This window comes from Cryptosporidium ryanae (assembly GCF_009792415.1).
Source record: "Cryptosporidium ryanae isolate 45019 chromosome Unknown contig_23, whole genome shotgun sequence".
Taxonomy (NCBI): domain Eukaryota; phylum Apicomplexa; class Conoidasida; order Eucoccidiorida; family Cryptosporidiidae; genus Cryptosporidium; species Cryptosporidium ryanae.
The window spans coordinates 272,600-285,894 of record NW_027125500.1 but is presented as its reverse complement, the minus strand read 5'-3'; the positions used below and the strand labels follow the sequence as shown (position 1 = coordinate 285,894).

The following is a 13,295-nucleotide window of genomic DNA, read 5'->3' as shown; positions in this document are numbered from 1 at the left end:
AAACGCTGAGTGGGTCTTTCTTGACATGTGGCGCCTCGTTTCGTCTCGTCTTGCAATTTTATGGGTAAACTGCAGGCAGGCGAGAACCGAGTAGTGGCGGGGACAGGATAATTTAGATCATGAGTGATTTTTTTAAAGGTAAAACAGATATCGAAGCTTAAGAGGAAGTTTCGTTAGATGCGTGAAAGACTGACTGTTAACTGAATTTGTGGAGTGAGCGTGTTAATGGCGAAGGCCAATAAAGGGCTGTGATCTTAATAGCGCTCAAGTGAATGATTTTTGTGAGAGAGCAAGGAATTTTAAAAATCAGGACGGATAAGCTTTTTGAAACAAGTCTGTTTGAATCGTTGCAAAAGTAAATAGGTTGAGCGGGAGGAATCAAGAAAAAATGAGGTTTTCCTATATTTACGATGTGTTGGACAATATCTTACTGCTAAAAATAAACAAAACAGTAGCATACTTGCACGAAAAGGTGTCAGCGAACAATCGTTGTAAGGAAAAGCAGGAGGTTAGAGGCGCTAACAACTTGAAAACTTTCAGGTCAAGGGATATCCCTTTTGGTTACAAGGAGTACTCGATAAAGGACGATTCAATAAGATTGGCAAAGGTGATATCTGAAAGGGAAGAGGAGATAGGCAGCGGAGGGTTTTCTGCACTGGATATGTATAAATCTATACTCAAAGCATTTAAGACTGAGTACACTAGTTTTGTGTTACTGGTCCTTTTTATGTTGTCTTTTGAGGCTTTTGTAAAATATAGAGGAATACTTTACTTCAGGTTGTTAATAGGTGAGAGTTCTGACAAAAAATCACTCAAGGCGATACTTCCTGGACTTTTGATGTTTATCCTAAAGGCGGTGTTACTCATTTCAGAAACACACATTAAATACTATATACAGAGAGTGAGAGCACGCGTAATGGGAGCAATAAATGGTGTTTCGCTTTTAAGACTTTACGAGTCGGATTTGAGGATCCCAATGGGGGAGAATAACATTGGTGAGGCCAAAAACGGAGATGAGGGTGCGTCTTCATCAAGTATTCCAAAATCAAACATTTCTAGATACCAAAACGTGATTTCTGTTGACTCTGATTTTTCCGAGAGTGCGGTTTCATATTCAGTGAGGATGTTCATATTTCCGTTGAAACTTATTACAAGCTTTGCAGTCGCGGCAGTTACCTTTGACGATAGAGCACTAAAGCTTCTTGTAATAATACTATCCTCGTTGTTTATGCTCGCAGTTAGCTCCTTGTTTATCAGCACATTATTCAAAAGACCCTTTATCGCCCATAGAGAGAAAAGAATAGCTGAGAGTACGAGTATAATCGAGAACTCAATATCCCTCATACTCACACAGGATCACATTATTTCCTCTTATCACGATCTTTTATCTGGAACGAGACGAGACGAAATGTATTATGGTTCTTTTAGGAAGTACTTTTTTACTCTGGAAGAGATAATTTCCAGATCAATGGGTTTCATATGTTATGGAATAATAACAGTATACGTCTGGTACAACCACTTTGACGTTTTACAGAGCATTGAGATGATTGTTAACGCTGCCTGGCTTGTTCCTTCTTTCTACTCTCCACTACAAGAGGTTTGCTATCTTATATACTATGTATCCGAAGGCACAAATGCTCTTAGCAGACTTGCGAAGTTGATTCACACGACGAAGACCAAGAGAAACAGATTCAGCTCTAATGAACAAAACTTTGAGAACTACGCAAACTGTCCCAGAAACTTCACAATGAAAAACAGCGTTGTGATTCGAAAAGAGGATTTAATATCTATAGATTTAAATGAAACGTTTGGGAAGAGTGTATTACCCAGAAATATAACTTTAAATTATGGGATTCCGGTAATAATATCTTCCAATGACATGTCCTACAGTCATGTTCTAACGGACTTACTCAGAACAGTGATATTTGGAACTAACGATGAGAATGGTGTTAGGGTTAGTTTACTTGGAAGCAAAATGGGCAACGATAAAGCATCTTCGTTTTTGTATTCATCTGCAGATTTGGTGGACGGTTTCAATAAGAAAATAAGTGTTTTCGGTGAGATTATGAATCCAGTTTGTTATGTTCCTGCTGAAGCATGGATTACAGACAGAATGAGTTTATTTGATATCATTTTAAACGGGAGAAAATTTGATTTGGATCACTGGAACAGGGTTATAGACGTTTGTGATCTTGAAAAAGATTTTTCTTCTTGGGGCATAAGTGACTATGAGTCTGCCAAGTCAACCGTATTCTCGCAGGTACAGTTTAGCAGAGGCCAGAAAATACGTCTGGCTCTCTCCAGAGCTATTTATGGAATCTGTCAAAAAGGCCTTTCTTGCGAAAACGAAATGCCATCAATAGTGCTTTTAGATTCAATATTTTTGAATTTAGATCCACCCATATGTTGCAGTATATTTTCAAAACTATTTAATAATGTGGATGGAGTACTTATGAACACATTCTCTGTCGTTGTTTTGAGTACTCACATGCTCACTTTCTTGCCGAAGAACCTGCAGGAGTGCTCGATTTACATCGTTCCCCATGGAAATAACTCTAATGATGATTTAAAATCTCCAAAGGATGCCACAAATGGTCATAATAACAACAATCACTGCCATAAGCTATATAGGGGAAGTAATACATCTGCGAGCATTAACTCAATCGTAAATGACTATTGCTTTGAGAGTGATCTTTCTAGGGATTTGTGGGAAATGTCAACAGATGAGGATGAGATATTTAGTCTAGGTGCAGGTGGCGACAACCACAAAAGTGAAGATATATATATATGCAACAATAGTTGTGGCGAAGGTTTTAATAGTACAAGCAGCAACGATAACTGGGCTTGTGTAAAAAGGTACAATAGAATAAAATACGTAAAAGAAAACAAACATTGCTCAGAAACAAGAGTTGCAAACTCTGACTCTAATGTGAATTTAAAAGAAAACGACAGCAATGTAGAGAAATGTGAGTGTTTGGCCTCAAATGTTCATGAAAGAACGCAAAACTTGAATAAAATGATTGAAGAAAAATTGGGTGAAAATATTGAATTGTTGCCAAAGAATGGGAATATTTGTCCTGAAGATAAATACTCAACGTGTTTTTACTATATACTAAAGGCTGCAAACAAATACAAATATCCAAAAAACTGGGAAGGTCTCTCTAAAATAAAGGAGTCATCTATAGGGATAATGATATACTTATCTTTTTTATTACTGCCACAACTGCTTTTGGTTTTTGGTGAGAAGTTTTTACTCAGCAATCTGGCTTCAAACTCGGCTATGTACAACGCTTACAACAAAAGTTTGTTTTTGACGGGAGCTGATTTTTGGTACTTTACGTATTTTATATGTGTAGTGTTGGCAGTAGCAATAGTAATTATCAATGGATACTTGGAAGTAAGTATTGGACTCAGAGCCGCGAGAAACATTCACAATTCATTTTTACTTGGGTATATCAGTTCAAAATTATCATCCTGCATAAGATCTTTGCCTGTGTCTTTTGTTTTAAACAGGCTTAGTTTGGACCAGCTTACCATTGACTACTGCACAACCAAAAGAGTTGGGCAGTTCACAACTGCTATAAACAGACTTATGGGTGCAGTGTATCTCTCACTATTGGCTTCAGAGTATCCTCTTATATATTTGGTATTGTTTTCACTGTTCATCTATATGCTTTATAAACTCGTATTAAGGTATTTTATTACATCCTGCCGTTTGTTGCACAATTCCTATATTTCAGAGGTTTCCCCTCTTGTTGATATAGTAAGGAATATTTGCGATGGAAAGGAGTCTCTTAAGCCGCAAAAACTTGATGGGTTTTACATACAAAATGGTTACGAACAGTTGCAAGAAGTAATGAGACCAATACTTATTCAATCGTCACTGGAAACCTGGTTAAAGTTGCGACTTCAAGTTGGAATCTTGATACCAACGACATTCTTGAACATGATCTCATCTTATTTCTCAGACAGAAATTCCAAAATACTCATCGCACTTATAATTGCCACCACATACAGTTCGCTTTCTAGAATTGACGAGGTTGTTAGATACTGGATGCGTCTTGAGAGGGAGTTAGTTTCAGTCGAAAGACTCAGAAAGTACATTCAACTCATTAAAAACGATTACTTCATCAAAAAGTCGAGTGAAAATGTTCAAATTGATTACTCAAATTGCAAGTGTAACATTGATAATGAGTTTGCCTCTAGTAGTGTTTTATCCTTACCAACAGCATCTTGCGGTACCCATTATTGCTACTTTAAAAACAACATAGTGTTAGATTCAGTTTACGGATTCCATTTTGCTATGACCTCAGAGAATTCCAATTTTCAAATAGACCGTTCTGAACTAAGTGGCACGATCTTAAAGAGGATATGTTGTCTTAGAAACATTTCCGCCATTGCCAATAAAGGAGACATAATTGGAATTGTTGGTAGATCCGGATCTGGAAAGACTTCATTGCTTCATTTAATAGCGAAATCACTCGATCACCTTGGAAATGTTAAACACAAGTTTTCTAGCGGCGAGTGTAATGAAAGCACCAAAAATCACCACTTTTTGCACTGCAAACAGTGCAAAACCAATGTTGACGATCAGGTATTGTCTATGTTTCTAAGCGAATCAAACAAAGTCAGACACATTGCTATGTTGCCTATTGAGGTTTATTTTAATGATAAAACAACCATAAAACGTTCAATTGATCCCTTAAATAGGTACTCAAACGACAACATTATATCATCACTAAATATATGTGGGGTATCAAGCTTTTTGATTGAAAAACTACTTGATTTAAAATATAAAAACAATGGTAATATTGCAAATGATGACACGCCGCTGATGAGCTCCGATTGTAGCAAGCTTTTGAGCATTTGTTTGGAAAAGACGATAGGTGAACTATCGCTTCCAATGCAAGTGCAGAGAATGCTTCTGTTTACTCACTTCTTTCTAAAGAGGAGCGAGATTAACGTTTTGTTGATTGATGAGCCGCCTGTTATTTACAGAAACCATGAGCAGAATCCTTCCATTCAGTCACTACAAAAAAACAGCCACAAGAAATCGTCTTCACTTATTCCAAGTATTATTTTCAAGTATTTTTCCCATTCAATTACCTTTATTGTCGCTCATGACATACGCAACTTAAATGGAATAAAAGAATTTTGGTATCTCCACCAAGGAAACTTGACCATAAAAAAACTTTAGGATAGTGAGAGGAACGTGCTTAATATTTATTTTCTTAGTTTTGTTTTCCCATTTATTTTGTTGTGCTCATCTCCTCCCCACACACTTCTCGAGCCAGGTGCATTTTTAACGGTAACCGCCAAAACATGCGGATTCAGTGCATTTGTGCAACTTTCAAAACGGTAAATACCACTTTTTGTATGCATAAAAATTTGCATGCAAGGGGAAGATAACAGCTTGGGCGACCATATGAAGGCATAGCTTTACAATTTTATTAAACATTATGTTAGTGAAAATCCTGGTGGAATAATGAACAGCAACATTCACTTAAAATGCTCGGATTTACTTCCTTCAGTGTGTTTCGATTTGTCAGGAGGATCTGGATTCCACAACTCAAGCATTGCAGTGTTGATAATAGTGCTTTTGGGATGGGTGACTTATAGACTCTCGCAAATAATTGAGTTATATGAGATGATTAGAATAGTAGAAGAGGAAAAAAAGATAGTTTACTTGCCTTCTTTGGGTCCATTTTCAAATGAATTAAAAAGACTTATGAGAATTCATTTGTCACAGATAATAAAGGAAAAATGTTCAGTGTTGCCGACTCAAATAAGAAAGATGTCTGTTTTGAGTGCAATAGACGAAACAACAATAAAAACCAAATTAATACAAAATTCATCTTCTTCCTCGAATCCCGAAAAAAGCTACAGTTTGGAGGTATCCTTCAACGTAGACAGCGAATTGCCATTTAGTGTTGAGTTGTTTTGGGGCGTGAAGTGTGGTGATGTTAAAAAACTACTGAGTAATTTTACATTAGAAAGTAAAAAAAGCGAAGCCGTTTCTAAGTCCAGTGATTTAAAAACAAGGAGAAAGGCAGTTGGCTCAAGCATATCGCTTTACAATCAGATAAAAAATGACAATCGAGTAGGTAGCAGAACTGGATGCAGATATGAATACGACTTCAAGTGCAATGCCTATAGGCAAGATAAAGAGTTTAATGCCAGTGATTCAGGCCCATTTAACGGATATTCAGAGTCAGAGTATGATCATAATGACGTCTTTGTTTGTGAGAGCGGAAGTGAGAACAGAAGCAGAAAGAGCGAATGTTTTGGTTATATAAATGACGATTTAGGAAAGAGTGACGGATTTGAGACTCATGGAAACGGACTTGTGTGGAATAAAAATTACCTCCAAGGGGCATACACCAACATTGATTTTTCGCCCAGCAATTCTTTGGTTGCTCTCGCTCAACTAAATCCCCTGCTTTGCACTGCAAGTATACAAAATGGAAACAACACAAGTGGTTTTGAGTGCTATCAACGTGTGGATAACGACCATATTCGCGGAAGCTATACTGATTTTTTCAGAAATATAAACTTAAATTTTGACATTAAGAAAAACCTGATAGATAAAATAAGGAAAAATATAAGAAATAATACTCTGTCTTTAAACAGCAACTCAGTTAATTCTAGATGGAATACTTCGTTGCTTGGTGGAAATACTGTGTTTTTTAGCAGATTCGTAAGGAGAATTTTAAATAGATTTGTTTATAGAATAAACAACATAAATGATACTACAGAAGCCTTATTAGAAATGTCCAGTCAAATTGGGGCTAAAAACGATAAATTTGTCGATGTAACTTCGAGATATGGAAATAAGAATGTTATAAATATTAATGACCATAACAACAGCATTTATTGCTATAATAATAATGGCGTTTATCAGCTAGATTCAGTATTCAGAGGAAAGGTGAAAAACTACGACAAAGGATTGTCTCAGGTTCATAATGAAAGGATTAACCTAACAATGGATTACATTAATTCCTGCAATTTACTGTCGCCCTATTACAACTGTGAAGATAATGGGGAGGTGATAAATAAAAACGCATGTTATAGTCACGAAAATATAAATAACTGCGATAGAGTGCCTTTGCTGATACTAATTAAGACAAACATAAACGAATACGACGTTGATTTGTACAATAGAATAATGAATAACAGCAGTTTTAGGGAGTCATTAACATTTCTTAATGCAATATTAATTCATTTTGAATTAATTCAGGACCACTACAATATCCCATATATTATGTACAAACCAATAATACTTGAACAGTACTACTTAAACTTCAACAACTATTTAGTCGAACCATCAGATACCTTTGGACTAGAGGATGACGAGTTTGACTGCTTAATATGCATGACAAACCAAAAGAATGCAGTTTTGCTACCGTGCAAACATTGCATATTATGTGAATCGTGCTTAAGGTCGTTAAGACAAGATAAATGTCCCTTGTGTAGAACAACTTTTTATGGCTTCGTTGTGCTTCCTGTGAACACCGTTGGCGCCGATTCGTAAAAGAGGTATTTCCAAATTAGCGTATAAAAACAGCTTTCGCCAACTTTTGATAGGCATTTTTATTCATAAGTTCATACTGTTTATAATACTTGCATTGTTTTTGTAGTTTCAAATTTTCATAAGCAAGGTCCCACTTTTTGAAAGAGTGGTTCTTTATTTTCATGACATTTAGAGCTGAAAAGGTAGAAATAGTTAAGTTAAAAAGGAACTGCAAGCATCTATTAAGTTAGTATAAAGCAGAGAAACAAATCGTTACATTTGTACTTTCGAATACATACAAACACAAGCACAAACTTTATATTGTACGGATCTCATCTGACCGGCATTACCTTTATTCAGTCTTCTATTTATTCCCTGTTTTCGTTCTCGTTTTAGTCTTCCCTTTGGCTGTTGCTTTGGTTTTGGAGCCAGAACTTAGAGCGGTACTCTTGTTGCTGTTTTTAGCCGACTTTGGACTTGTTTTTGTTTTAGAATTTGCCTTTGAATCTGTCTTTATAGTTTTACCTGATTTTGAGACGGACTTTAAGTTAGAGACAGAGCTGCTGGTTTTGCTGGTGCCGTTGGACGCAGTTGTGGACTTTGTACTTGTTTTCGACTTTGCATTCGCCTTTGCAGTTGTTTTTGCTTTTGAAGAAGAACTAGAATTACCACTTTTAGCAGTGTTGCTGGAACTATTGGTTTTTTTTTTTGCTCCTGTTTCCTTTTTTGAAGCAGATTTTTCGCTTTCTTTTTTTGCCTCTATCTTAGTATTCCCGTTCTTAATGGTGTTTTTAATTGTCTTTGACCCTGTTCCTTTATCCGTATTTTTTTCTGTTTTTGTCTTTGAATTTTTGGCTCTAGTGTTGTTTGACTTGGAAGACTTAACGATGTCTTTTTCCTCAATGAGATTGCCTTTGGCCCCCTCACTTGAACCTATATTCTTTGCAACAGTTGCTGTCTTTTTATCAACTTCTTTAGAAGATGACTTAGATGGCTTTGTGGAGCTCAATGATCTAGTTTTCTTTATTGATTTAACACTTGTTTTGCTTTTCTTAGAACTATCCTGTTTTGCGCTTGATTTATCTTCATTGTGAAGTTCGTTATTTCCAAACGACTTTGCATTCATCCTCCTAAATTCACCTCTTTCAGCAGTGGAGGATTCGTTTTCGTTTATTTCATCACTGTATAAACCATTCCAAATGAGAGCAATTGAGTGTTGGGACCCACCTGTTACCTTCAAGGCGTAATTGTAGTCTTCATTTTTACTGCTAAATAAGCCTTCAGAAAATGAGCGTGGATCAATCAAATGTGGATTTAAAACAGCTTCTGTATTTTCAAACTTTTTAATACCAATTTGACCCGTTAGGTTTAAACCCCAGCTGAATATTAAACCATTATTGTCTATAGCGAAGCAATTGTCAGCTCCAAATCCCAAATAAGCAATTTCTTTCAGCTGATCGATCTTAGTTGGAATTTTTATGTCCCTTTCGTTAATGTCTACACCACAAATCTCTTTGTTTTTAATTCCACACATTTCCAAACCACAACACTCTTTCATTCCCCATGTATAAACATTTCCACAACAAGTTAATAAGGCAGAGTAATATTGGCCTCCACCTATACTTTTAATAGGCTTGTTGCTTCCACAATCTTTACATATCAAATCAAAATCGTCTATTACAACTTTTCTTGGCCGCGAAACTATTGGGTCATTTTCACCAGGGTTATTAATATTTTCGATTTTGCATATACCCAACTCGTTTCTGCCGTTTCTTCCACATGAATATACTTGTATCTTTTTAACAATTTTGTTATTGACTACAAAAAACGTTGAGGCTCTGCCACAGAACACGTCTTGAATTTCAAGATGGTCCTCAAACCCGAGAGTTCTATTCGTGAGTTCAATCGGGTACAAGTACTTTGTTTTGTTCATCTCAGAAGAATAATCTTTGTTGTCTACGACAGGCTCTATTCCGTATTGTCCAAACTCAGTGCTACCCCAGGCAAATATACGGTTATTTTCTGTAATAACAATAGTGTGATTTTCACCTCCGACTATTTTTATTGCTTTCTCTAAAAAATCAGAGTTATTACCTTTATTTGAGTTATCATTTTTGGATATCTTTCTTTTTTTATTTCGCTGGTTATTTACTCCAAAAATTGGGACTTTAACGGGTTTGTATTGCTTATAGCCAACTATACTACCACACATCGTGCTGTAGTTGGGGAATCCTATATAACCACCACTGTCCTTGTAGGAACCCCAGAGAAATACTTCGCCACTGTCAGTTAAACAACAGCTGTAGCAGTCTCCACTCACTATTGAGTTAACTTTAGTCTTGTGTCCATTTTCTTCGTCGGTAAACTCTACTTTATTGGGGTATTTGTCGCCGAGCAAGTCGTCCTCATTTGGCTCATCCTCCTCTTCCGTATCCTCTTCTTCATCGTCGCTAAGATCCCTTCTCTCGAGTTTCTTCTTCAGCTTAAACGAAGTCCTTCCCAAAGCGCCGTCATCATTGCATCCCCACGAAAGAACCTCTCCTTGATCAGTCAGAATAATATTGTGCAGGGCTCCAGAGCATACGTCAACAATGTTATATTCGTTGGATAAATCTGATATCCTCATAGGCACTTTAAGAGACAGATCTTCATCTAAAAGTGACTCTTTGATTCCAAGTTGATCACATTCTCCTGATCCCCATACCCAAACTGACCCCAGTGGCAACTTAATGTCGGTATCATCCCTGTATTTATCGGGTTTTCTACCAACTAGTTTTTTATACTCCAAAAATTCACTGTTGAAATTAAGATAATATTCGTCACACTCCTTTTTATTCTGATTTATCTCCTTTATTAGCGGGGTGCTAATGGGAGTGGACGGTGTGAGCTCAATGTTGTCGGATTTTGGAACGAAACCACTTGTAAAATTGTCAGTTGAGAAGGAAGAAATCATCTGTTTGTCCGAAAAGACTCCGTTATTGGGTTCGGTAGAGGCCTCAGTGATTTGGATTTCAGGAGTTTGGTTGTTAGTGGGAAGACCAAAGGTAAAAACAGGACCAGAATCCGGTAAATTTAAATTAGCATTAAAAACAACAGCATTCTTTTGTCCTTTATTTTCGTCCTTATCCCTCGGATACTCGCAACAGACACAAACCTTTGCATCTTGATCGTTGGTAACCAGACATACGTCACATTTCCAACCCATCATTTACTCAAGTCCTTAGTTCATACAATATTAGCCCAAGACTTATTTTAATGTACTTGAAAAGCAACACAAAGACGGTAAGTTCAGCTTAGCTATCCCGAGAATAATGCCCTACTCCAGGAGTTGATAGTCCCAGAATCAGTGAAATAGACTCCTTTTGTGCACTATTAATCCGAAAATAGAAATCTTATTAACAAATTAAAATAAGTTTGTATTTCCGTTGATACATCAAACAACAGGCAGGACGAGCCGCCAAACTGAATTAAGGCCAACTTGATATAAATCAAGTTTAAACGGGAAAAAAAGTGGGTTGGTGTACTTGGTGGTAAAATACACATACAAACACATAACAGAGAATGTGAATTACATGTTTCTTCCATGAAAAACGGCTCTAAAGTTATAACTTCAAGTATAAGGAGGAAGTTGTCCATTTTGCTTGAAACTTTAAGGAAGGACCAAAATTTTGAGATATTTCTAAATCCAATAGACCCACTAAAAGATGGTTGCTTGGACTACTTTCAAGTGATAAAAGATCCGATGGATCTTTCTACCGTTTCAAAAAAGCTCATGGACAATGAATACGACAATACAATGAAATTTCACAATGACATAATGCTAATATTTTCGAATTGCAGAGAGTACAATACATCTCCATTGTGTTCTCACATAATCACTTTATGCGATAATTCCGAGAAAAGATTTATTTTGGAGTGGAACAAACTTGATTTTGTGGACAAAATCAGTAAATCCGACGAAACCGAGTGTAACAATTTGAATAACAAGGGAACTGGTTCGAAACAAAGTAATGTTGGATGCAAGAATATTAGACTGAAAGCAAATTCTGACTCAAAGGGAAGTCCCTCCCAAAATAAGACCCAAACACCTGGCTCGATTACTATAAGAGTAGAAAAGCCTGTTAGTAACAAGAGGTTAAAGGGCGACGAGTCAGAGGTCAATGCTAATATAGCTTCAACACCTCTTAAAAAGAAGAAGGAAGACGGGAGTGTTAGCGGAAAAGGGTCCAATCCAAACGAATTGAGAGAGGCAGATTCCAAGGTAAATGATTGGAAAAATGAGTGTTTGAGAATACTGAACGCAATTAGAAAGGAGGACAATTCGTTTTTGTTTGAGAATCCAGTATTGGAGAGTGACGATCTCTCTGAGGAGACAAAGAACAAGTATAGAGAAGTTATATCTGAGCCTTGTGACTATTCAACAGTTGAGAAGAGATTGTTTCTGAAAAACAACAATAAAAAAAGGAGGGTTAACTTTACAGGCATAGACGATCCGCACGAGTTTGAAAGACAAATTAAATTGATATTTTTAAATTGCATGTCATTTAACCCAAATACTGGAGATTGTAAGTGGATATACGATGCTGCAAAGCAAACATTGAATAAGTTTAATGGTATATGGAATAAATCAAATGTGTTTAAGATTTATTCCGATTCTCTGAGTGACGGCGAGAAGAAGGGAATTTGCCAAATTCACTTAAACACAGAAAAAGTTGGTGACCCTGGTATTAGAGTTGATACAAATTTCAAAAATAGTTCTAGAAAAGAAAACGATATGAAGATTGGTATAAGTAGTAGTATAACTTTTGATAGTAAATGCACGAAAAGTGATAATTTCAAATTAAATAGTTCCTTGTCTCTGAATAAGATCGCTCTTGAGTGGAATAAATATTCAATTTTGTGGAGAAACTCTTTGAAAAACGCAAAACTCAGTGGCTCAGATACAGATTCTACTAGAAAGAATGGCGTTTCAACTAGAAATTCCAGAAAAGGCAATAAGTCACAGTTATTTGTGGAGGAGAGTTTCATATCTAAAAACAAAAGTAAATCCTTTGTTCAAGGCGGAAGCAGAGGAACCGGTTGGAGAAACAGGAAGAAAATAGTTTTTGGCTTGCCTCAAGTAGGCATTAAACGGTCTTTTGACGATTTAGAAAATTTGAAACCCACTTTACACTGTTTTAATTCGGACATTGACGAGGATTATGATGGTAATCCCGACTTCAAATCTGTTAAATGCATAAGTAGCAGTAGATTTGACGAAAATGCAGCTAATTTGCCCAAAAAATCTATTGATAATTTCACAGAAAATCAGACAGTAGAATATGTTGTTCCAATAAGAATATACCACTTTGACGATGTGTTTAAAGAGTTTCCAATTGTTTTTTGGGAGTATGACCACTCAAAAACGAATTACAAAGGATACCGGTTCTACAATCTGCATAAATACATTATTAACGACACAGAACACAAGGCTGATGTACAAATAAACAGTTTTGAGAAACACAACGATTTAAAAAACGTGGTTAAGGACATTAACTTTGTTGCATTTTCTAATAGTCATAATTTGAGTAGAAAATGCATAGAGTTAAAAATAACTACTATTAAAAGCTTGAATAAAATAATGTTTCCAATAACTAGTCAATATTTATTTAACAATCTAATAATAGTAAGCGTAAAATTCGTAGTAAATGGAGCTATTGGAGAAAGCAACTATAACGATGACACTGGTTGTGACAATGCTGATTTAAGAATTAAAATCAATTTTGGGAAAATAACCAGTTGAAAA

General features: G+C 36.2%; 4 protein-coding genes across 4 annotated transcripts; 3 read left to right on the top strand and 1 right to left on the bottom strand.

Annotated features, from left to right (window-relative positions):
- Positions 1–388: 388 nt before the first annotated feature.
- On the top strand, positions 389–5,197 carry FG386_001292 (uncharacterized protein; the record flags this gene model as incomplete). Its single annotated transcript, XM_067340685.1, has 1 exon — positions 389–5,197. One exon carries the CDS (start codon positions 389–391, stop codon positions 5,195–5,197), a length of 4,809 nt encoding a protein of 1,602 aa, XP_067198734.1.
- A 288-nt stretch (positions 5,198–5,485) lies between these two features.
- FG386_001291 (uncharacterized protein) lies at positions 5,486–7,531 on the top strand (the record flags this gene model as incomplete). The annotated part of the gene is made up of 1 exon (XM_067340684.1): positions 5,486–7,531. The coding sequence occupies one exon, from the start codon at positions 5,486–5,488 to the stop codon at positions 7,529–7,531; it is 2,046 nt and encodes a 681-aa protein (XP_067198733.1).
- A 343-nt stretch (positions 7,532–7,874) lies between these two features.
- Positions 7,875–10,715, bottom strand: FG386_001290 (uncharacterized protein; the record flags this gene model as incomplete). Its single annotated transcript, XM_067340683.1, has 1 exon — positions 7,875–10,715. The coding sequence occupies one exon, from the start codon at positions 10,713–10,715 to the stop codon at positions 7,875–7,877; it is 2,841 nt and encodes a 946-aa protein (XP_067198732.1).
- A 378-nt stretch (positions 10,716–11,093) lies between these two features.
- Positions 11,094–13,292, top strand: FG386_001289 (bromodomain-containing protein; the record flags this gene model as incomplete). The annotated part of the gene is made up of 1 exon (XM_067340682.1): positions 11,094–13,292. The coding sequence occupies one exon, from the start codon at positions 11,094–11,096 to the stop codon at positions 13,290–13,292; it is 2,199 nt and encodes a 732-aa protein (XP_067198731.1).
- Positions 13,293–13,295: the final 3 nt, after the last annotated feature.